This window comes from Nelumbo lutea, chromosome 4 (assembly GCF_056320005.1).
Source record: "Nelumbo lutea isolate HS-2025 chromosome 4, American lotus-T2T, whole genome shotgun sequence".
Classification (NCBI taxonomy): domain Eukaryota; kingdom Viridiplantae; phylum Streptophyta; class Magnoliopsida; order Proteales; family Nelumbonaceae; genus Nelumbo; species Nelumbo lutea.
In genome coordinates, this window is record NC_142687.1 from 1,852,423 (window position 1) to 1,875,724 (window position 23,302).

Here is a 23,302-nt window from a genome sequence, read left to right on the forward strand (position 1 = left end):
ACCGGGTCACAGGACCCGTTATTGCAGTCTGGGGCCCAGTAACCTGACATGCCCAATATTAGGTCCCCATCAGGTCTACCCACCCTCTCAAAACCCCGGACAGCGGACAGCCGTTTTTGTGACAAAGGTCCTTTTGATTTTTGAAGTTTTGATGTGTCGCCCAAGAGAAGGATTCGCTTTTGGTTGCAGTGCAATTTTATTTGCATTAGTAAATGATGAAAATTCAAATTTTGGTTTAATTTTATTTTGGATTTTTACTTTATTCAGCTTAAGGTCTTATTTTACTTCATTTTTACTGCAATCCTACCAAAAAAAAAATGAAACAAAAATAAATCAAAATTTATACGCAAATTATTTATACTACCATAATTTTACATTAGTGCAAATAAATTTGCACCGCAACCAAATGCAGTGATCCTGATTTATGCATCACTTTTGTTTTGGAGCTACCAGATAGTTTATTCTCCACTGCAGCGTCCAGAAATTTGCATCAGAAACAAACATTTCAGATTAGATTAAATCTTAGGCTGATGCTTTGTCAGAAGTAATCTTATGATGGGGGCCATTACGTACTGGGTCGTTACGGGCCCAAGACGGTGTTCTGGTCCAGTGTTCCTAAGCCCAAGTTGTGGCCACTTCTAAAACAGATGAAGCAAAAGAACCTAAAATGGAAATGTAGTCAATTTCTTTCTACCAACTTTTACCCTTATGAATAGAAAGCTTTCACATGTAACTAACAGTTGCATAGGGCAGGTTTGTCTTTAAGTTGTCCACAATCAAGAGGAGGGGGGGCATTCTGCACTCGATTTGTCGGTAAACCGAACTGGTGTTATCGGTTTCTGAAGCCGATCGGTTAATCGATTGACCGGTTCAGTTAATTATTAGTTCAGTTTGTTGGTTTTTCAATTTTTTATTATTCATAATATATATTGTAGAAAAATATATAAATATATAATAAAACATTAGAAATATATAAAATTTTATATTTTAAATAATAAATAATATATTATATATATAATGCATATTTATTTATTTATTTATAATGTATAAAAAATAAAAAATATAATATATATATATATATAAAATATAATATAATATACATAAAATATAGGATAAAATACAAAAACCTCCATTCTGTCACTTTCCCAGACGGAAAATGTTAGATTGATGCACCAGTACCCATTCTACCCTTTTATAAATTATTTTACATACAAAATTACTGAAATAACCCTATTTTAATTCAACAAAAAACATTAGAAGATGACCGCTAAATGAGGTTTTTGTCGAATTAAAACAGGGTTATTTCAGTAATTTTGTATATAAAATAATTTATAAAAAGGTAGAATGGGCATTTGAAAAAAACTGGTGCATCAATCTAACATTTTTTGTCTGAGAAGGTGATGGAAGGGAGTTTTTTGTCGAGTTTATCAAAAGTTTAGGGGAAGTATTTGTTAAAACAAAACTATAAGGGAGATTTTTATGATTGTCAGAAACTTCAGGGGAGTTTTTTGTATTTTACCCCAATATATATATATATCGGTCGGTTCGATTAACCACCAATTTTCTATTTTGGTTAACTGGTTGGTTCGGTTAACCAAATTTTTGGTTCAATTTTGGTCAGTAACTGCCGGTTTTCTATTTCGGCACACCCCTAACAAGAACCTTTATCCATTTACATGGAACCATGACTACAAATTGCCAACTGACCAAGATATATCCCTCTGAAATAATAACGTAGATGGATGTCAGTTGCTCTCCCAGCTTCTCTTGTCATAGGTTCTGTAGTGTTAAGAGCCCGTTTGAAAGGGTTTCTGCATTTGAGATGCATTGTGCTAATTGAAATATAGTGGTTGAGCATCCGTGTTCCGAAATAGCTATTCAGAGTAACTTTATATTTGAACAATGGTTTGGGTGTTCGGAAAGCCCGTATTGGCTTTCTAATACCAAACACAGCTTCTGGTGTTCCCGTATGAAACCCAACTCAGAACATCAGGAGCTACATCTCAAAAACCCTCACAAACGGGCATCAGATACATAACTTAAACTCATTGGATCATGAATTGGGAAAATCTATGATATCAGAAGAACTTTGACCAATCAAAGCACACGCTTGTTAATTTTGATGAAAGCCACCCGATTGATTACCTGTTTTATGATACCAGTTCATTGACCGTAAGCTTTTCCGGTATCATAGTCGAACCCTCCCTCATAAATTAAGCAATCCACATTTTCTAGTTCTTACCATCTAGAGAACCGTTCGATGTGGATGGTCATTAATGGGCTGGGTCAGGGATAAATAAGTAAAGATTTAAGCCCAACTTCCCTAAATTCTAATGGGCTTGGTTTATATTAGCCTCAGCCCTGCAATTAAGAAAAAAAACCTGCCATTTGTTAGGTCCCTCGCGGCTTTTAGCACGTGGAACAAATTGCCTTCTTCCATTATTCTTCTTCTGATGATGATGACGACGACGGTGGTTGCTCCATTATTCTTCTTCTGATGATGACAAGACGACGACGGTGGTTGCTGATAAAATCACAATTAGATATGCATAAAACCTTTCTCAATAGTAGGAGTGATTCTAACATTTAAACAAATGCAATATGCAATGGCTATTCAGCAGGATGTGGAATCAATTATAATGTTCCACACTAATAATAAACAGGCCTATATATTTATTACTGGCGTGGAACATTATCATTAATTTCAGATGGTCGGACTGGAAAAACTGGAAACTGATCAGGTGGTCAATTCCATTTTCTTTAAAAACTGGATTTTTCTCCAAAATCATTGATTTTGATTAGTAAATCACTGAACCGGGCAGTTTATCATTTGAACCGTTTGAACGATTTTAACCATTTTTTATTTTTTATTTTATTTTCTTGTCAGAATGGACTAAATATTCAATTCAAACGGTCAGACAGTTTGACCCGATAATCAGACCCCTGACCATTTTGATCACCAGGTCGGTTTTAAAAACCATGAATTTCACAGCTCACTTCGCGAATTCCATTTAAACACATAGAAGCCTTCGAAATCTTAATATTTTGCGTTTAGGTGAGCTTGAAAACCGATAATACGATACAGAACCATAGCCCATATATTTATTACTGGCGTCGAACATTATCAAGGACAAGTTAAAATACTTCTGGGCGCCTTATTTCAAAACGCCTTGAGGCCCATACCTTAGCTCTCATCAAAAGCCCAATTACCATCTTGAAACCTTGCCTGTGAAGTGTGAAAGTTCAGACTTAATGAAAGCATGAGAAGCTAAGGGGGAGAGGTGGCCAGGTGGGTTGGGAGACTGGCAATTGCAGCCACATAATTCCAAATTCCAATAAATGCTCCACACAATATCTAACACATGTGCAAGACCAAGTACAACACTTCCCATTGTTTCCTTATCTTACTTTCACTCTCTTTTTTTGGTCTTCATACCTAATGGACTCATCATGCCCAACTGCTGATGAGTGATGACCCTACCTATGGCTTGCGTTTCTCTCTCTCTCTCTCTCTCTCATCGTGCCCAACTCCTTGTCTTACGTTTCTTTTTTTGGTAAAAAAGCCATATATTGTTGGTGTTGTCCCATTTCTCTCTGATTGGGTTTGCGCTTGCAAATCAACTATTGGTAAAGTGCTTTACCACATAACATGAAAGTTCAGTCACTTGGGCCTGGATTGCATTACACATTACACAAAAAGAGTTATTAGTTATTACTTAATACTTGTTACAAAACAAGGCAAGAGGATGGAGAGAATCAAAAAGTAAACAAGGAAAGCATTAAAATCAATTTCAAGTTACATTACAGACCCACTGAAATCCTCTCGTTTCAAAGTCATTATTAACACATAATGATTCTTTTCTTTTTCTTTTCAGTTTAACAAATTGAAATTCTGAAGGAATCCAGACACCCGTGCTTGAAAATACAACCCTGCTAAGCTTGCAACATTAGCAGTAGATAGAGTGATATGATATAAATCATTTAGCTTCTATTCTGAAAGGTTCCCAATGGGGAGTTTTTCTACTGAAAAAGCTGCCCACCACCCTTGAATCTAAAATATTGAGGGCCTTTTCAGATTTGATGCATCTTGGAGTCTTGTATTGATTTACAGAGGACCCCTGAGAAACACAGAAATCCATCAGTGCATCAAATGTCCCATGTTTCACCACCCTTATCTCCAATGGCCCGATGGACTTGTCTTTGCTTCTACATCTTCTATAGACTGAATCAAGCGACTGTTCTACTGTGGAGCAGCATTCCTCCATTATTCTAGTTTCCAGCTCCGGCAAATCACCATTTCCTCTCATCTTTAGTTCCCAGAACAGCACATAGTGTCCAGGAATCGAACAAGTGTCTGCGTAGCTAGTATACTCCGTCAGCAGGAAGCCCAATGGCTCAAGAAGGAGCTTAGCTTTTGTTACGGCCTTCAGGAGGTCTTCTTCATTGGTTTTGTCCGTATCAATGCTTAAAACAACGTTCCGTCGATGTACAAACCGGAATTGTGGTGCATTGTTGTGGAATCCAGTCACCATTAGAATGTCTCCAACTCTGTATCTGTATAGGCCTGAGCAGAGGATAAACAGAGACAAAATTACACTAGTATTCCTTTGAAATTATGACTAAAGAAATCCATTGTTGTTTCAGTCTTGGTCAGACTTCAATGCGCTTGACCAAGTGAAATGGGGCGTCCAAGGGAACACCAATCTGTAGCTCAGAATCTGAGCATGGCAGAAGGTTAGTTAACTCCAGTGACTTAGCTCCAATTAACTAACAACTGTGGACGCCCAATCCCAAGCCATTGTTGTTTCAGTCTTAGTCAGACTTGAATGTGTTTGTCCAAGTGAAATGGGGCTGACAAGGGAACACCAATCTGTAGCTCAGAACCTGAGCATGGCAGAAGGTTAGTTAACTCCAGTGAATTTACTCCAGTTAACTAAGAATTGTGGATGTCCAATCCCAACCCATTGTTGTTTCAGTCTTAGTCAGACTTAAATGTGTTTGTCCAAGTGAAATGGGGATGACAAGGGAACACCAATCGGTAGCTCAGATCCTGAGCACTGGCAGAAGATTAGTTAGTTCCACTGAATTTACTCCAGTTAACTACTGTGGATGCCCAAGCCACGAGAAACTGGAGACTAAAAAATAAATAAACTAAAATTGGTCAAAGCTCAATGACTGAATAAGTGGTCCAATGCCAGCCAATTGACTCTCATTATCTAATATGAGATTTGTGGAATTCCTTAAGAAATTTCCCTCAACCTACTGTTTCTTATTTTCTATGAAGCCAAGCATAACCTTAGGTATACACTACAGATACCTCAAAATTGTGATATAAATATTGGGGTGCTTATAGTTGACTGGTCCCAAGGACAGGGTTTTCAGAATATTGTCTGCATTCTGCAGATACCTAAGTGATAAAATTAATTCTGAATCCGACAAATAGAGAAAAAACTGTGTTTGTTTAAATATGGATAGCTTTATGTGGATATGGATATAGGTCACTAGATCAGATTGCAGTAACAGATAGACTTTGGCTTTGACTTTTGAGAAAATCAATATCTGTCAACCAACAGCAAAGACTGAACAACTAAACAAGGCTATGGATCATGCATGAGAACATAATCACAAAAACAGGAAGTGAATCAAATTTATTCAAGAACAAAAGAAGAAAACAAACAAATGAGACATGTAGGTCAGATGTGATCAAGAAGGAAAACCTCACCTGTAAATGTAGTGACAAGAAGTTCATAATAGTGACCGACTTTCACTTGGACAAGATCAACCGCTTCTTGTTCTTGTTCTTCCCCTTCTTCTTGACCCTCCTTGTTTAAGCAATTCGATTCAGAATCCCCATTGCACCGGACACCATGGTTCAGTTCTTCATGATTTTTCTCTACAGGGAGAAACTCAAAGTAGGCCATGTTGGGGAGAAGGGTGTAGGAGACACTGGATGGGTCGCTTAGGGGTTTGAGATTGATCCCAAAATAGCACTCGGATGAAGCATACATTGTTGAAACAAGAGGCAGCCCTCCGCTGTAGAAATCAAGGGTTGGAATATACTGAGCCATGGACCCTGTAACTATGACATCTACGTACTTTGTTCTAGGCCATAGCCTCCTAATTATCTCTTCCCATGATTTCCCATTGCACTCAGATTCAATCAGATGGGCCAGTTCTGAATTGGGCTGCCTAAGGATGCCAGATACAGCGTTTTGGCAACCTGGGTCTGTTATCCAATCACTAACATGGCCCATCCTTATGTTAGAACACATCTCTTGCCAATAATCCTCCAAGAACTTGATTGCCCGTAGGAAGGCAGATGCAAAAACTGCACCAACCCTAAGGACCTCATCTCGCTGTACCAGACCACAAAGTAATTGGCAGTACATGCTTTGTTTACTATCTGAACACAAGATGGTTTCATCTGGGCTGGTATAGACATTAAACCTGTTGAAGGGACGGTTTCTGAAGTTACTGCTCTTATAATAGCTGGTTAGTACTGGTCTAGCCATCAAACCAGCGGGAGTGCTGATTTCTGGTTTGATAAACAGGAGGTACATCCCTTTCCCTTGGTCCAGACCATCTACATACCTGATAGTATAACAGATTTAACATATATTAGAAAGAATGAACATGAAGCATCTCACTGTTATATTCATAGTTAAGCAAGATTTGATTTGAAACAAAAATTAAAAGAAGCATCTCACTGGTTCATCACTGGCACCAAGAGGTTATATAAGAAGGTCTTCCTGTCCATGTCTTCTGCAGTGGATGGCATCATTTTTGGTAGACCTCCTGAAGTTCCTGAGCTGCAGACATGGAAAGAAGTTTTAGATGATGGAGCTTTGAGCTTGGAGGAGTGAAATAAAAAAAAAAAAAAGGAAAGAAAACAGAAAGAGTTGGGCGACTAATACCTCGTGAGGAGCTCTGTGATTGGTTGTGCTGAGATGATATGCGATGCTTCCCCATTAGCTATACGCTCAATGTAAGGCTTGATATCTTCATAAACCACAATGGGGATTTTCTTCTTGAATTGCTCCTTATCAGAGCTGCCTCCAAGGAAGCCGTTTAGATACTCTGTGTCTGCATTTTGAGTCAATATCTCCTGGAGTACCTGTTGTTGTACTTCATCCGCGTTTGTTGTTAGTTCCTCCACAAGCTTCAAACTACCTTCTCTATCATTAGGATCACAGTTTAGCAACATCCTCGACAAATTGTGAAGATCAATTATCATCAGGCTACAAGTGTAAGCTCGAACTAGTATATATCTTTGGCCATAACTGCCCTTAAATACAAACTGAAAGCACACCCTTCAATCATACACGACTATTGAATACTACAGGAACGGTAGCCTTTCTGACTCCTACACTGAACAAACAAACAGCTTCATCAGCTAAAAGCCTGAAAAAAACAAACATAAGATGCTTCAAGGACATAATAAGAAAGAATGACAGGAACCACCCACCAAGTACACTGCTCACTGCTCCTGTTATCGGGTTCACCTTCGTATTTAAAACATTTGAACCCCCAACCCCACCCCACCCTCTCTCTCTCTCTCTCTCTCTCTCTCTCTCTCTCTCTCTCTCTGGGTTTCTGTTTCTTGGTAGCTGCTGACAAGAGTGGCAGATGAGGAACTGATTAAATAACTGACTTTGAAGGGGATTTTGGGAGTTGCTGCTTTTAAAATAAAAAATAACCGAGAAAGCTGAAGGAAATGTAGGGGAAGTAGAGGCTATGGAGGTCCTACACACGTGGACCTGTCTGGTAAGTTCTGGATAGGTGCATCTGTTGTAGGTCAATAAGCTAGTAATACTTCAATAATATAAATACGACATACAATAAAACTAGCTACACAATGAAAAGTTAAAAACTGAAAACTTGAAAAGAGATTGTAGAGCTTCAACCCAAGCAGAAAGATTATTAGAGCAAATAAAACTCATGAGTAATGTAATCCTAGGCGGCAATTTATATTTCAACAATAAATGCTAATGCCTCAAAGTTCCAAGATAGCTAGAAGTAGGGGGAATGGGGTGAGAATGGGATGATAAATAAATCAATAACCAATTAAAGATTAATTCGAGTACTCTGGACTGAGTTGGATAATGCAATCAACTTGACAATCCATGGAGGATCTCCCCTTCCCTAACACCTACAGATCGTACAGTATGCAGGACTCAGGAAAATGATGACTTCCTGGTTTTAGCAGAGTTTCTACTTTCTAGGTGGCACTGTGGCAATACCCATGAGATGCAGAACAGAGAGGGATTTGTTGGGTACGGGTAAAAACTTGAACTAAAGAGATATAGTAAGTAGCTCTTCTCTACAGTTGTGCATGTCACCATCTTGGTCTCATGGGTTCATTCAATCACTAGTTGCACGTATAACCAAATTGCATGAGCTGTGAATCCAATGGTGCTGTACTGTAATATTCTAATGTATACTCTGTTTCGGTTGTCAAACTGCTCTGTTTTTAATCATTAATTAAGCTCTCAAAGCATGACTTGGATGTCGATGCAACTATCCATCAAATTGCGTTGTAAATGATGCAACTGATTTAACACTAAAATGACAAGTTCCCCACCTATCAACCTCATTAAAATTCAACAAATTCCATTAGAAATGATCCAAATAAAATCAATATTATCACTTTCTGTTCCTGCAAAGAAAATAAGAAAGAAAGAAACCAAACATGGTTGGTCATAAATCATTTATTGTTCAAGGACCCCTTCAATTGAACTATCCAAATTGTGAAGGAGACAAACCGAACTGATTTATTTCAATGGATTCAAACTGGAGCATCGCAATAACACCATGTTGGGTATGAATTTCAAGACAACAAGTCAAGAAAATTGTTTGCTTGCATTCGACCAACGGCGCTATACAACAAAGGGATTTCAATTTGAGGATTTGAAGAATGGGACCCTGGTAGAAGTGCTGTTATATATCAGTAAATTATTGGCATATACCCTACAATATGAAACTTCAACGTCTAAAGAAACCCACCATTTTAGATTCTGCCCATCTTTCAGAAAATCCAAAATCCCACTGGAAACAACATGAAAATATTACCCGAGCCTCGTTATCTACAGTTTCTTCTCAGCCAAGAGGAAAGAAACGAATCCTTTAATGCTCATTTGGGTCAAACTAGCACTAAATTGAATATATTTTTCGTTTTCAATCAAGAAACTACATTTTTTTTTCGAATGTTGCTTCTATGAAATAAAAGAGAGTAGTCTAAATAAATGAGAAAAAAATTGGTTTTGGGCAATGGATAACCTAAGCAACAAAACAAAATAACAAATTGCTACCCCCTTTCCCTTTCCCACACAGGAAAATATCATCACCATAGTGAAAAGGAGGTAAGAAAAAAAACAAGAAATGCTTCTCTGCAAGTGTGGGAGACGTGCATAATCATATTCATATAGATTGGTGAAGCCGAACGAGCAATTACGAGGCTCGATTTGGAAGGCAGAGGCAATAATAAAAGAAGGCCGTAAGTGACAGCCTAGCGCCACTCATATCTTACTCGCCCAAGGCTGTGATAGTGCAACAACATAAGCCAGGTAAGTTGCACAGGAGACGGTCCAAGTCAAAGGTGGTACAAATTTTCCTGTGTTAGCCCTGCTTTAAAAGATGATTATGAATTATCTTCTACCATTTATATTTCTTTCAACAAAGATAAGGGGATCTGCTGGATATGTTGTTGCAGATTTTCGGGTTAAATACAAAATACTAATAGAGAGGGTGTCATTAGAGACAGGGCTCACTTGAAATCCGCAGGAGTAAAGGAGTAAAACCAGGAGAGAGAGAGAGAGAGAGAGAGAGAAAGGAGTCAAATAGTCCTGAAGACCAGTAGACTACTGAGCACTGCTAGGGACCCAACTTCCAAGGCTTTGGGGAACATCTGATGGGTATGGATACCAAAGGACTAACTGAAAATGATGGCCCTCAGAGCTGGCTTTGCATTTTCCGTATCTAAATATAGAGGATGTTTTGTCATCGTGTTCATTGCAGTTTGCAGGTAACAATGGTATTTCTATTTCAGTTGCTTTAGGTACCGTTTGGTATAAACTTTGTGCAGCACTTCAAGGATGACTTTTGTGCTGAAGCTGAAGGCGGCTCTTTCCCGTTTCTTTGACAGTGTAGAAATCGCTTCTACCTTCTGATGATGATGAGTTTTGGACTTTGGTGAATCTCAAATACCCAAAAGTAATTTTCATTTTCTTTGCCACTGTGGGTTTGCCAAAAGCATTTGTATCTGAATATTATATACTTGAACTTGTATCCCGTTCATGGGGATAGAACAAGCACAGGAGTATTTAGCCAATTCCATATACCATGTTTTTCTAAATTGAATCTGAATATTATGCAGTTTACAGGTTTGAAGAATTGATTTTCTCACGTCATTATTTGTACTTCCACAACGTGAGTCTCTCTCTCTCTCTCAGAACATGCTAAAAGACTAAAGACAAAGAGTTCATTTATAGTACGACTTGGATAATTAAAGGGTGTGCTGACTCTGGGCCTCGGAAAACCTTCTATCTGTATCCATGCAGAGAGAGAGAGAGAGAGAAGGAGCATGTGAGAAGGATAAATGAGATTAAGTTGCATTTAATTCAAATATGTATATTGTAGGATAAATGAGATGACTTCTTTAATGCCTGGGAGTGTAACGCTGTCTCTGCTACCTCTGGCACCGGCAAAGGCCCGGGAAGAGAGGTGCAGGGAAATGGCTAGAGAGCTACACTGCCTTTCAATTGGAGATATACATGGTGGGCCCCCACCCTAAAATCTAAACCTGTCCCCAATAAAACCCACAACCCCTCAGAACCCTAGAAAAACCTCTACTCCAGTTACCATCAACTTCCAATTAATTATAAGATTTAAGGGTGCAGGCGCACAAGCACGAGGAAGAACATATCAGAGACCCAGTTAGGTCTAAATCTAAGTCGTTACTCCCAAAGCCCTAAAATAGAAAAAACTTTCAGAACTTTGTAATCCCGAAACCCTAGACAGAAAGATACTTGAAGATGCTTCAATAAAAGCCAAAAAGTTCGGATAAATATATAGTTTGATGCCCCATGAAGATTCTTGGGTATTTCACTTGTGCCACTTGTAAAAACCCATAGACCTCAATCTCCAGCTCCAGGCCCTCTAACAGTAGCTAGAGATATAGAGCATTTAAAGAGTGTAAAATATAAAAATTTCGCTTAAAGTTTTTCTCCATAGTTTCATTTTAATAAACATCTCCCTTAAAATTATTAGAAAACTCGACAAAAGCATTATTTCTGTCATTTCACACAAACAGAAAATGTTTAACTGATTAATAAAGTTTTTCTAAATACCCGTTTTATCCTTTTCTAAAATGGGTAATATAATACTTACCAGTGAGCGGCGAAGAACGAATTATGCCAATCAATAATAGTCGCCAATGACAGTGAAGAACAGTATAAATCGAAGATTATGAAGCCATTAATCTCATCGTTTGTTAAAATCCTCTCTCTCTCTGATTCCATTTTTTGAACTCATAGAGAGAAAAATCTCTGATAAGAATAGGCTCTAATTATACAAATTTAGATTTTGGAGCACCACTTTTCACGTGAATAGATTGTACGCTATACCCACAATGGTTGTCATTTTTAATCACCTTAAAACTTCTATCCTTTTTCATCACTGATTTGATTTTCGATCTTCACTTCATCTCCCTGAATTTAAACTTCATTATGTCAATTCATTTTCAGTTCCCTACTTTGTCCGAATTCTCTCCACCTCCGGTCTTTCTTTCTCTCTTGAAGGTTGTATTCGTTGGAAATTCTACTACGTTCTACCGGTCACCTGCAATGTTAAATACTTCTATGGGGGAATCAACGGCATAGATTTGCCTCCAAATTTTGATCAGAGAGTCGGTGGGATGTTCTGGAGCATCGTGAACACGATGGAGGATTACGCCACAAGGAGATGATTCAGATCCATTTATTGGGAAGACGATGCGCACTTGTGTTGTTGGAAATACGTATGGATTCAGATCCATTTATTTCTACTTCGGAAGTTGTTCGTTTGAACATTAATTTTCTATTTTTCTATTTTTTGTTTTTGTTTTTGAAACTCCAGATTCCCTGATGACAAATTTGATCGATACTGGGAAGTAGGAACCATTTGGAGAGATCAGTCCTACAATACAAAGCTTTTGAAATCTCTCGATTTATAGTATTTGAAATCTTTCACCCTTAAAAGGTATTTAGCACTGGGTTAACGTCTGACCAAGGAATGCCCAGGGAGTTAACGACAACTGTTCTTCACCGGTGATTGTTTTTGATCGGCATAATCCGTTTTTCACCGGTTAGTTATTTTAGTACCCATTTAAAAAAAAAAAAGGGTAAAATGGGTAATTAGAAAAAAATATTCATCCATTAATGTTTTCCGTTTGGGTCAATGACAGAAGGGAGATTTTTGTTGATTTTTTTAAAAATTTGAGAGGTTTTTATTAAAGTAAAACTAAGGGAAAGATTTTATAATTGTCAGAAACTCAAGAGGAGATTTTTGTATTTTACCCAAAGAAATCAGAGATATCATATATATTCATACAATTGATATCTCTGTCAATAGAAAATATATGATTTGGAATTGGAAATGTTAAAAGCTCTCTAAAATCTCTTTGGGGATTCCTTACATGTCAGACCTACAATTTGCCACTTGTGATTTGAAAATTCAAATATTTTAGAAGAAACCACAAAAAGGTGATCAAACAGAGCAATTAACCTTAAACCCAATTTACCCTCACATGGTTTCACCTTTTTAGGTTAAACTTTGAAGGGTCTAATTAGCTAATTTGCTAGGTTGGAAGGTAACGGATGCTTCGGGATTGCTTTAGCACAAACGTGAACATGACAAATTTACTTTGTTGCAACTGTTATGTTAGTAGTACCTATAGCAACCAATGGAAAATTGGAAACCATATTGCTAGCTAATCAAAGACAGTGTTAATCAGTCAATCAATCTAATCCCCATTTGCATCCAACCAAATAAAAAATGGAGTTTAGACCTGGTCTTGATCCATGTTACATTCAAACCTTACTCTGCCACCCAATTTTAATTAATTGGTGTATTGACATCATCTCATTTCCAAGATGCCAGCTTTTTAGTTGTTCTCTCGGTATTTATATCACTATCCATTGACCAAACTACACAAGAGAGAGAGAGAAAGAGAAAAAAAAAAAGAAAACCAAGATCACCAGATCCGAGGCAAAGGTAGGAGATGTAAAAAGGCCAAGTTGTTCTGCAGTCTCAAGGAGGATCATGGGGGAGACATGCCACATGAACAGGAGCTAGAGATATAATCAACATATTATAACTAAACCCTTGGTCATTAGCTAAGAAACCAACCCAAGGAGGAGGAGCACATGAGAGGCCCATTGCCATCAATTGTTTATGATGATCACCGAGGGCCCAGATCCAACTTCGAAATCCCTTCAATAGATTTAATCTTTTGTATCCTAATCCAAATCTTTCTCCCAGAAAAAAGCACATGAGCTTTTAAGTTTGGTGTGAAAGATGGTGGTGAGGCACATGAAGATTGAATTAAAATGCTAAAAAGGAGCACACAAAATACAATTGAAATGATGGCAGCTTAAAAATTGCAAGTTCTTTGATTGGGCAATAGGTGGTCCAGAGGTGGTGGGTGGGCTTTGGCTTAACTTCATTGGGCTTGGAAATCTCAGCTTCGTAAGATCTGGTGGTTTCTTTAGTTTTTGTCCAAGCCCTCATTGTAGCCCTTTGACGGTTGACCCCAATATCCCAGCCATACCGGGATGGGGACCTGGTCAAAAGGATACAGGAGCAACGCTTGGGCTTCCTCGAGGCCTTGGGAAATGGGGCTATAGGGTTTTGAGATAATATTAGGGTTAGGGAGAAAGTAAACCGACTACCGAAATATGGCTCATGGAGTCATGGTTGTGTTAGAAGTTGGGCTTGGGCTTTCGTAGATCCTACGTCTTGACACCTATTTTGGGCTTTACATTTGTCATGAAGAATCAAGATAAATCAGACTCACTGGGCTTGGATTGACCTCAACCCGACCCAACCTGGCCCAAATTGCACTCCTATAGCCTATAGGCTATATAGGAGTGCTGACAATTTTTTTTCTGGGAGTCATCTACAATGTTCAAACGCTTATCATTTTAAATTCAAAGTCGATGTCCAAAAGAAAAAAAAGATGGTCTACAAACGGATGTTCAAAGCAAAATTGGATATAGGTCTCAGTTTGGAAAGAGTACAAATACAAAATATGTAGAATGCAAATACAATTTTTAGAAATTCAGTACACAAGGCTTGTCTTTGCACTGTCATCTGCATTTAGAGTTTAAATCTTATGTAACCACGATTACTGGATTATCTCTTCTAACCACCAATCATAACCCAACAGTCTACTTCAGCTTAGAGCTCGTTAGGCGAAGGTGAAAGTATGGATGTTATTCTGATGCAAGTGATGAACCTTGTATGTATTAGATAGTCATACCGAATCATTTTCCCCATGGAAGCCCATACAAGTTAGTTGTTTAATCGGTGAAACCTCCAACGAATGCCCAACATATCCTTCTCTCCTGTAGCAAGTCAAGGTAGAGGCATTATTATTAATTTATTATGGGTGTCCATAAGCTGTTAGGTCTGAATAGGTTTTTATTCTTTGGCCCACTTTCTCATGCGAATACCGGACTTTGAAGCATGAACAAGCATAGACCTATCTATCTTGTGCTGAAACTTGATTAATTATAATGGGGGCAATGAAGATAAAATACTAGACCATTTATTCCAACATGCTCTGATACCATCTTAAAGAATCATTCAACATAAAATCTTCAGTTGTTAGATAAGGTCCTGAATAGTTTTTTATTTTCTAACACATAGGACTGGAAAAACCACAACAAGATTTACTTGCTGGGATCATAGTGGCTGTTCGGGACTAAGGATGTCAGTGGCTCAGGTTAAGTGGTAAACCCACAGATCCAACCCTACTGCCGGTCATTTTCCGCTTGCATTGTAGCATTGAAACATTTGTATATACTGGTAAACGTGTATGTGCATTTGCACATGGCAGTATCTCTAAGACAACTATTTATAATTAATGGGCAGTTTCTAAATGGTTATAACTTATAAGTGGGTAGTTTCTGAACAGTTATGAATGGACAATTTCTGAAGTGAGAATAAAAGACATATATGCCCTCTTTACGCCCGCTGTTGCTTAAACAAGGTCACAAGAGGGGTAAAAAACATCCAATGAAAAAAAAAAGAGGAATTCACTCTTTTATAGGTAGTATAGATTAAGTGTGGTTGTGTAAAATTGGGATCACGTTCCAACCCCCTACCAACATGATCTGACACTGCACATCTCACTATGAAATTGGGGCACAGCATAAAATAGGACCCATATATAAGATGTGCAGTGTGAGATCATTTTGGTAGGGGGTTGGAATGTGCTTTGCTGGCAGGTGATCCGGGATTGTTGTGTATAGGTGTAGTACAAATGGGATGGGCGCCTGTAATGTTTATTTATTTATAAGACAGGCAAGTTTGGGTACCCGTCAGGTTCAGAGGTTCAGGTTGGTGTTGCTTTGAGTTGGGTTCGGGTTGACACAAATCTGGCCCGTTGACATCTCGAACCTTTTGACACAGGTTCGAGTCTCCTTCCTTGGAGTCTACATCAAGTAGGCAACTAGGAACAAGATTAAGTAAACACTAGAAACCATAAAAATGTTTTACCATATGACACTCAACTAAGTCAGAGCTTCAGCCAAATCAAATATTGTCCATAACCTCTCCTCTGTGTGATGAAAGGGTTATATCTTGGAAGCTTTGTTTCCATAAGACCAAGAAATATTGCAACTGTTCATGTGAGACAAATAGAAATACCTTTCTCTTTCATACCTCAGAACACTTACTTCCATTACTCTAACTGCAACCTGGGATGCAAAAGACAAATTCTTGAGGTCAAGAACTTAGTTAGAAAGCTTCTCATTCAACCAAAAATTATGATCTATTCGTGGCCATCAGTATCAAGAAAGATTCTAATCCATCAAGACTTAAGATCAAGAGTTTGGAGCATTGACCCAATTTGCCCTGTCTCCAGTAGTCAAATGAAACGGAGGACCACATCTTTAAGGAATGTAAGGCAGCCAAATAGACATGGAAACTGGTGGACCATCAATCAGTTGGACCTAGGGAGAACAAGGATATTATTATGGATGCAAAGGATAAACAACAGAACCAATGTAAAAGTAAAATGGAGAGAAAATACCCTACATATTATAGAACTTAGGAATAGGTACGCCTTTAACAATGAGCAACATGATCCAGCCAGCTAGATCCATTGAATGGGCGGCCATCAAACTTAAAATTTTCAAGAAATCATGCACTAATATGAAAATAAGACTACAAATAAGAATCTCAAATTCATCAAATGGTTTTACCAAAAAAATATCAGATGGAAGGTACCACAGCTCAATAAAATCATCAGCAACTGGTGGGGCAGCGAGAGATGGTTCTACAGCAACATTATTAACTTCAATACAAAGATGATTGGCATCAACACAATTACAGTAGCAGAAGCACGGGGAGCAAAAGAAATGGTCGTTGGAGCCATTGATGATTGAACTAAACCAAAACAACATCGCAAGTGAAGGCGACTCCAAGCTTACCGTGCAGTGCATTAAAAGTCAAAACTCCTTGGGTCACCGCTCACGACTCACGAGCAATATTATCATAGATAAATGGAGATTGGTGGGGGAGAGTGGGAAATGCTCAAACGCGTATTCACTTCAGCCACACCTATAAAAGAAGCCAATCATCTAACAGACCTAGTCAACCAAAGATAAAGATACTGGCATCAGATTACAAGATATTTTGCAAAATCTATAAAGAATCAGGCTTGAGGATTTCAGGTTTATGTATTGCACCGCTGCACCACCCCAAGTAGTTGCTGCTGCATCTTTTCTCTTTGTACCCAAAAATATAAAGGTAATAAGCCATCTTTAATGTCCATCCTCTATTAAATTGTATCGAAACAAAGAATAAAAATGAGAATCCATAAGGTCTGAATTAACAATTTCTTTTTATACATCTACCTCCTCTGCATTCTTTTCATCCCATTAACAGGCAACAGCAGAATCAAAACCCTATATCATCACCGATGACTCCCCTACTAAGAACTATAACTATTTTAATAAAATTTGGTCATCCACTACAAATTCCACGTAACCTTCTTCTACTATCCAAAAATTAAAAGGCATTTTAGCTGACAATCTGCCAAAGTAGAGGGGTAAGGTGGGCATATGGAGTATAAACTGTTTATGTATCAAATTGTAAGGTAGAGAGTCAGGACTGGGATCCTGGGAGATAAATACGGTGGATATTGCCAATGAACAGCTCCATCCGACAGGTGGGGCATCTATTCTGGACCCGGATGGCGGTGGTGATGCAGGACATGCAGAAAAGATGCCCACATAAAGTAGATGTCTCTTCCTTCATGGTGTCCATGCAGATTGTGCACCTAAGCTTTATTTCATCAACCTCTTGCACATGCTGCCTGCTGCTTGAAGGCACTCCAAACTTCGTCTGCTATGCCACCATCTTACACGTGTCAGAATTAGAAAAGGTGATGGTATAATTAACTGGAAAATCTGATTTATGCTTATCAAACAGAATCATCAAATCAAAATACATGGTTTGATAAGGTTCATGCAAACATCTTTAACCTAACAATCACACAAGTATGCTCTTTCAACTGAAGAATTTGACACCATGAATCTTTTTTATGATATGGAACCAAACCAAGGATGTGCCCAATAATTTATACATCCAATAAAAAGACCACTTAGACAGCCAAAATTTATTTTCATACAAAGCCTTACCAACCAACTGATTGCTTTTATTTGGAAATCAGTAAAAGAAATGTGCAATAAAGATCAGGCAGTTTGCACCATCTGCTAAATCCAATAGTTGTACAGTCACATCCAATAGGTGGTGAAACAACAGAAAGGATCAAACATATAGGGTGCTGTTGTCATAAATGTGGATAGAAATGGACTGAATCTCCATCTGCTATGTGATAGCATCCTGGACTAGACACTCTCCTCCAGTTAACTGCCCAAATCAACAGACTTGTTCCAAGAGTAACATCAATTGAAGTAATAGATCAATAGAAGCAAGCAGTTATTGCAGGGACAAAAATAATTTGATGGGTTATACCAAGGAGATGTACATCATTAAGTATATCCAACTTATTATCACAATATCCAACCCAAAGAATTCTTTCTTAGAATTTGCAAATACTTTTCAGACTTTGTCTCAGAAAGAACAAAAAAGATTGGTTGCTTGGCTAACAGTCATTCATTTTGGTTTGTTATTATAGCTCTACCAGAAAACCCTCAGAAATGTTGTTCCTGATAGCCCCTGCATTACATGATAGATAATTTGAGCAGATCACTTTCCGGCTGTTCCAAATCCAACTATTCTTGTTAAATTCTCTTGACAATCCTCACTGAAATCTTCATTAATAATATTAAGAGTTGGGACGTGGTAACGAGATTAATGGTAAAATGAAAAGGATGCATAATTATTCATACCTTGACAACTTTCCAAGGTCGTGGAGGTTCTCCTACTCCATTGACAGTGTGACTTCGATTCTCAGCAGATTCACTATGCACTGCCAAGCCACTAATTACATCAGAAAAAACAAATCAAAAATTAAATTGAAAATAGGACTAAGTAGTCAATATGCCTAGTACAGAACTTCAAAGTTGTGTCAAAATGATCATTTACTCAAGGAAAGGATGGTAAAATTTCAATAACAAGCACATATGCAGAACAAAAAAACCTATTATTTTTAGATAAGAAATGTATTGAAAAAGGGAAGAGAAAAAGTGCACTTTCATAGCCAATCCACTCATGCTACATATACTTTAAATTTTCAAAATAGACCATCAAATGATAGTTACGTTTCCTGGGAGGAAAGAGATGACAGCTCACATGAATTTTTTTTTAAGACTATGTGACATTTGTTTGCATTGATGGACCTCTGAAGTCCAAGAAAACAATTTTCCAGAAGTCCCACTTCATTTGGTGCAACCTCTGAGGAATTTCACTTAATCGTAAAACTGCCTCTTAGCAGCTCAAAGGGCCAACTTCTCTGAATATGCTAAGAGACTTTTGATTTTTTTTTTCCAAAAGTAACCTTACATATATTCTTTTTGAAACAAAAACAACTGTTTTATCTTCTTACTTTCCCAAAACCCAAAGCCCTTCTTTTTTGACCAACATTACCCTTTTGCATTTGGAGAGCTGACAACAGCAGCATGTAAAGTGGAGAATGCTGAACTTCACTTTATTTTTCTTTATGTTATACAGTTCTATCTCCTCCAACTTTAGAAGGGAAAATTTGTAAAATGGGTTATTTTCAAAAGTAGATTTTGACTATTCCAAGTCCAGAACCATATTTTGATCTTTTTTTTACCACCTTTCACTGTGCTTCCACATTCCATTATTTTCTGTTGATTACCGATTACATCGGTTTTGCACCAGGTAACATCTAAAATAATATTCCCAGTGTAGCCATTCTCCAACATTGTCATTCTACCATTCTACCCTTCCAGACAGGTAAACATCATATAAATCATTGTCAACAAATTAGAATTGTGACTGAAACAAACATACACTCAACATTGTCATGGAACCTAAAACCCTGACTATAAAAGGAGGTAATCTAATTTGTTTTATATTTTGATCTTCTTTGCTTTTCAGAGATAAGAGTTCGGTTTTACCAAAAACTTGGTGCACATGTTTGAGGTCAGGACATGAGCATGAACTAGAAACAAGTGTGAGTAAGTTCAGTTTATTTGTATTTACATCCATTATTTTCTCCTAATTAATAATCCCATCCGTTGCCTGCAACTAAGTGCATCTATGACTCAGACTTTGAGCTTGTTTGGTACCATTGCTGTTTTCTCAGGCTACAGAAACGCCTTGAAAAATGATAAACTACTCCAGGTGATATGCACTTTTTTAATATTATATGGTGCCAGCCAAGCACCATTTGGCACCACATAGGCAAGAAGGAGAAAACCTTTTCTCCAATACAAGAAGCTTCGTTTTGACATTTTCTCAAAAAGCTGTTTGCACATAACCCGAGGTGAGACTGTTGCTTGTAATGGTTTGAAAACTCTTGAAAAATGCTCAACCAAACAGAGGATATGAGAAAATGCCTACATGGTGCTGACCTGGAGAAAACACCTTGGAGAAACGACATTAATACCAAACACAATCTTAGTAAATAACATTTGCATTTAACTTAATTTATGAAATATTTTAACAAAAACATGTATGCTAATGTAGGATTAATGGTTATATATTTACCTATCCAGGTTATAGATGATAAAACCAATAACTTTAAACCAGTTGCACAACAAAGATAAAAGCAAGAAATGACTGAAAGGCACAACCAATGGACAAGAACACAAAAAGGTTGTCAAAACAGGTAGCCTGAATTAGATGATAAGTGGCCATATATAACAATTAAATAGATAATACGTCACATGGGTTAAAAAATAAAATCCTGGCACATATGTTCACAAAGAAAAAGATAAATAAACACACAATTCCCATAGAGAGAAGAAGAAGAAATCAATATCCATCAAAAGGGTACTAGATCACCTCTGAATCCAAGACGAAGTTCCAAATCATCTTCGGTGACAGTAACCCTTGAACTCGGAATAGGAAATAATCCCATTGTCTGCACATATAACAACATAAAGAACATGTAAGAGGAACATCTATTGAGCATTTGAAATAGTAGAATCCTGAATCCCCATGGTCTTACATTCACCTGTGAGGCGGATGACACCTGGCTTGGAGAATAAATTAGCAAATCGTCATCATCATCTTCATCATCTATATTTATAATGTTGGGAAGGCTGCTTCCACAGTTCCTAGTGAACATGCCTACTCTAGGTAAAAAGGAATACTCTAATTGTAGTTGAGGATCTTGATTGCTCTTCCTCTTTGATCTCAGACTCATCATCCCCAGACTGTCCTGGATGAAACACATTTGCCAGACCAAGTTCAAACAAACTAGTACTAATATCATCCAACACAAAAAAAAAGGAAAAACAATGGATGAATCAAGAATCTATCATGACAGCCATGAAACCTAAACTGGGTGTAAGTTTAAATAAAGGAAAACAGTTATATCTAGATGGAGCTTAAAAATGTATAAATAAAATAAAATAAACTTCTAATTCATTTTCTAACTATAGAAACCAAAATATGTTTCAATAAAATTAGAGACAGATTGAACTAAGAAATAAAAATTCTAAGGGATGGAAATGATTACAAAGGCACCAAGAAGTGTAGCATAAATTATTGGATCTAAGCAAGGGAAAGGAAAAATGTCTAGTTTAGAAAGACAAATATTCATCCAGATGTGATCTATATCATCTTAGGTAGACTGATAAGAAAAGTTAAGACTTGTAAACTTTGAAATGATTCTGGAGAGATGTTAACAAAGGAGACCAAAAAATGTGACTGAATTGCACAAGGTCACAATCTCCCCCCCCCCCCCCCCCATCCAAGATTCCATCCAACCACATGATCCACTATTTCTATTAGAGTGGTGAAGAGGCTGAAATTTTAGAAACAATACAACAACTTGGAAACAAGGCTCTTTTAGGCACGATACCAAGAAACGAAACAGGTATTATCAAATAAAAAAGGAATAAAGAAAGATCAAAACTGCAAATCCATGAAAATTGCCTGCAATTCTACTTTCAAAGCCAAAGCTTTTGCCCATGCTTTCTTTAAGGATGAACAAAAAACATTGCAAAATTTTGTAATGACTTGGACTTCAGAAGGGGAAAAACTGAGAAACAAATGCAGCAGACAGACTGAAGTAGCAAGAAACAAGATTAGAAGGTTCTTAAAGACAAAGCCCCACCCAAATATGATCTAACATCTCATGGACTGGGAAGTTGCCAGTGCTTGGTGCAATGGTAAAATCTTGGTTTGACAAGCGTGAGAATGCAGGCTCAAGTCTGAGGGTTGCCATTCCATGCACAAAATGCTGGAGGTTAGGTCTGCATCCAGTCCACCCCTTCCAAGCCCTTCCATAGACTATGAATTTATAATTTTGAAGCTTTGTAAACAAATGAGAATAATTAACAAAAGAGGCCAAGAAATGCGACAAATATGACTGGGTCGTGCAAATAAAAACATGAAGAACAAAAAGCTTCACAATATGATCTATTATTTGTATTGGATTGATGAAAATTTAAAAGCTTGAACGCCTTGTGTATCAGACCAAAAAAATGAAATATTATATATATATATATATATATATATATATATGTGTGTGTGTGTGTGTGTGTGTTTGTGATTTATTTGAACAAAAAAAAGAATAAAAGGAAACAGCAAGGAAACTACAAAAGCATGAAACGTGGTAAACGTGTTACAGACCAAGATTCTATATTAAAAAGAGATAGATGCAGGGACATACCTTCTACAATATCTTTTAAACTAAATAAATGCGATTTAGGAACCCTAATTAAACCCTAATTCAATAATCTTAGGATTCAATCACTGATGTAGATCAATAACGATATAACAGCAAAAGAGTCAAACCTCTGAGCTCTGAAACCAATTTACAATTTAAACGAGAAACGAAACAGGAAAGCAAAGTTCTAAAGTATTCGATCAATGTAAATAAGCATGAAAGCAAGAAGTAAGAAGCTTTCGGCTCGAGCAGGAAATTGAAGACAATAGATAATAAAAAAGGGGGGGAGGGAGGGGGCCGCAATGTTAAGCAATACCCAACACGAATCGGAGAGTTCTTCAAAACATAGCAAAACCGACGTCAGATTCCGAACTTTGCATGATTTATGAAAATGGAACGAACAGAAGAAATGCACGGAGTGCAGAGAGCAAAAGAAAATAAAATGAAAATGGAAAATGCAGAATCAATTCCATGGATAAATGAATAAAATATTAGAAAATAATAAAGAAAAGTAGAGAAAGAGGTTTTGTTAAGACCTGAGAGGACAGTTAGCGGGAACACCAGATTAAAATAATTGCTTTTGAGGGGAACGTTATTTGACCATGAGGCTGTGTTTGGTGTGAAGGAAAAAGGTGGGGACAGGATGAAAAAGTTAAGCTGCTATGTTCCCATCTTTCACTTCATTTTCTCACTTTTCCTTCAAACAAAACACACTATCAGTATTACCCTGGTGGTGGTGGTGTTCTATGCACTGTTTTAAAAACGGAC

General features: G+C 37.5%; 2 protein-coding genes across 19 annotated transcripts; both read right to left on the bottom strand.

Annotated features, from left to right (window-relative positions):
• Nucleotides 1-3,788: 3,788 nt before the first annotated feature.
• LOC148853334 (indole-3-acetic acid-amido synthetase GH3.17-like) lies at nucleotides 3,789-7,355 on the bottom strand. The gene is made up of 4 exons (XM_088986408.1): nucleotides 6,915-7,355; nucleotides 6,708-6,809; nucleotides 5,723-6,591; nucleotides 3,789-4,564 (listed from the first exon to the last, which is right to left on the bottom strand). Exons 1-4 carry the CDS (start codon nucleotides 7,232-7,234, stop codon nucleotides 3,978-3,980), a joined length of 1,878 nt encoding a protein of 625 aa, XP_088842534.1. The 5' UTR covers nucleotides 7,235-7,355; the 3' UTR covers nucleotides 3,789-3,977.
• A 6,858-nt stretch (nucleotides 7,356-14,213) lies between these two features.
• On the bottom strand, nucleotides 14,214-23,262 carry LOC148853335 (uncharacterized). Of its 18 annotated transcripts, none has more exons than XR_016112796.1 (11): nucleotides 21,980-22,227; nucleotides 20,867-21,079; nucleotides 20,701-20,779; nucleotides 18,618-18,697; nucleotides 17,397-17,607; nucleotides 16,692-16,821; nucleotides 16,464-16,537; nucleotides 16,297-16,354; nucleotides 16,104-16,211; nucleotides 15,907-15,956; nucleotides 14,214-14,600 (listed from the first exon to the last, which is right to left on the bottom strand). XR_016112796.1 is itself a non-coding variant. In XM_088983862.1 (6 exons), exons 2-6 carry the CDS (start codon nucleotides 21,065-21,067, stop codon nucleotides 16,754-16,756), a joined length of 639 nt encoding a protein of 212 aa, XP_088839988.1. In that variant the 5' UTR covers nucleotides 21,068-21,074; nucleotides 23,071-23,262; the 3' UTR covers nucleotides 16,417-16,753. The 18 variants fall into 18 exon arrangements, 10 of the variants coding, with proteins under 10 accessions (XP_088839988.1, XP_088839993.1, XP_088839987.1 ...); XR_016112795.1 differs by having other exon boundaries at nucleotides 16,464-16,555; XR_016112800.1 differs by lacking the exon at nucleotides 14,214-14,600 and having other exon boundaries at nucleotides 15,711-15,956; nucleotides 16,464-16,555; nucleotides 20,873-21,079; nucleotides 21,980-22,224.
• Nucleotides 23,263-23,302: the final 40 nt, after the last annotated feature.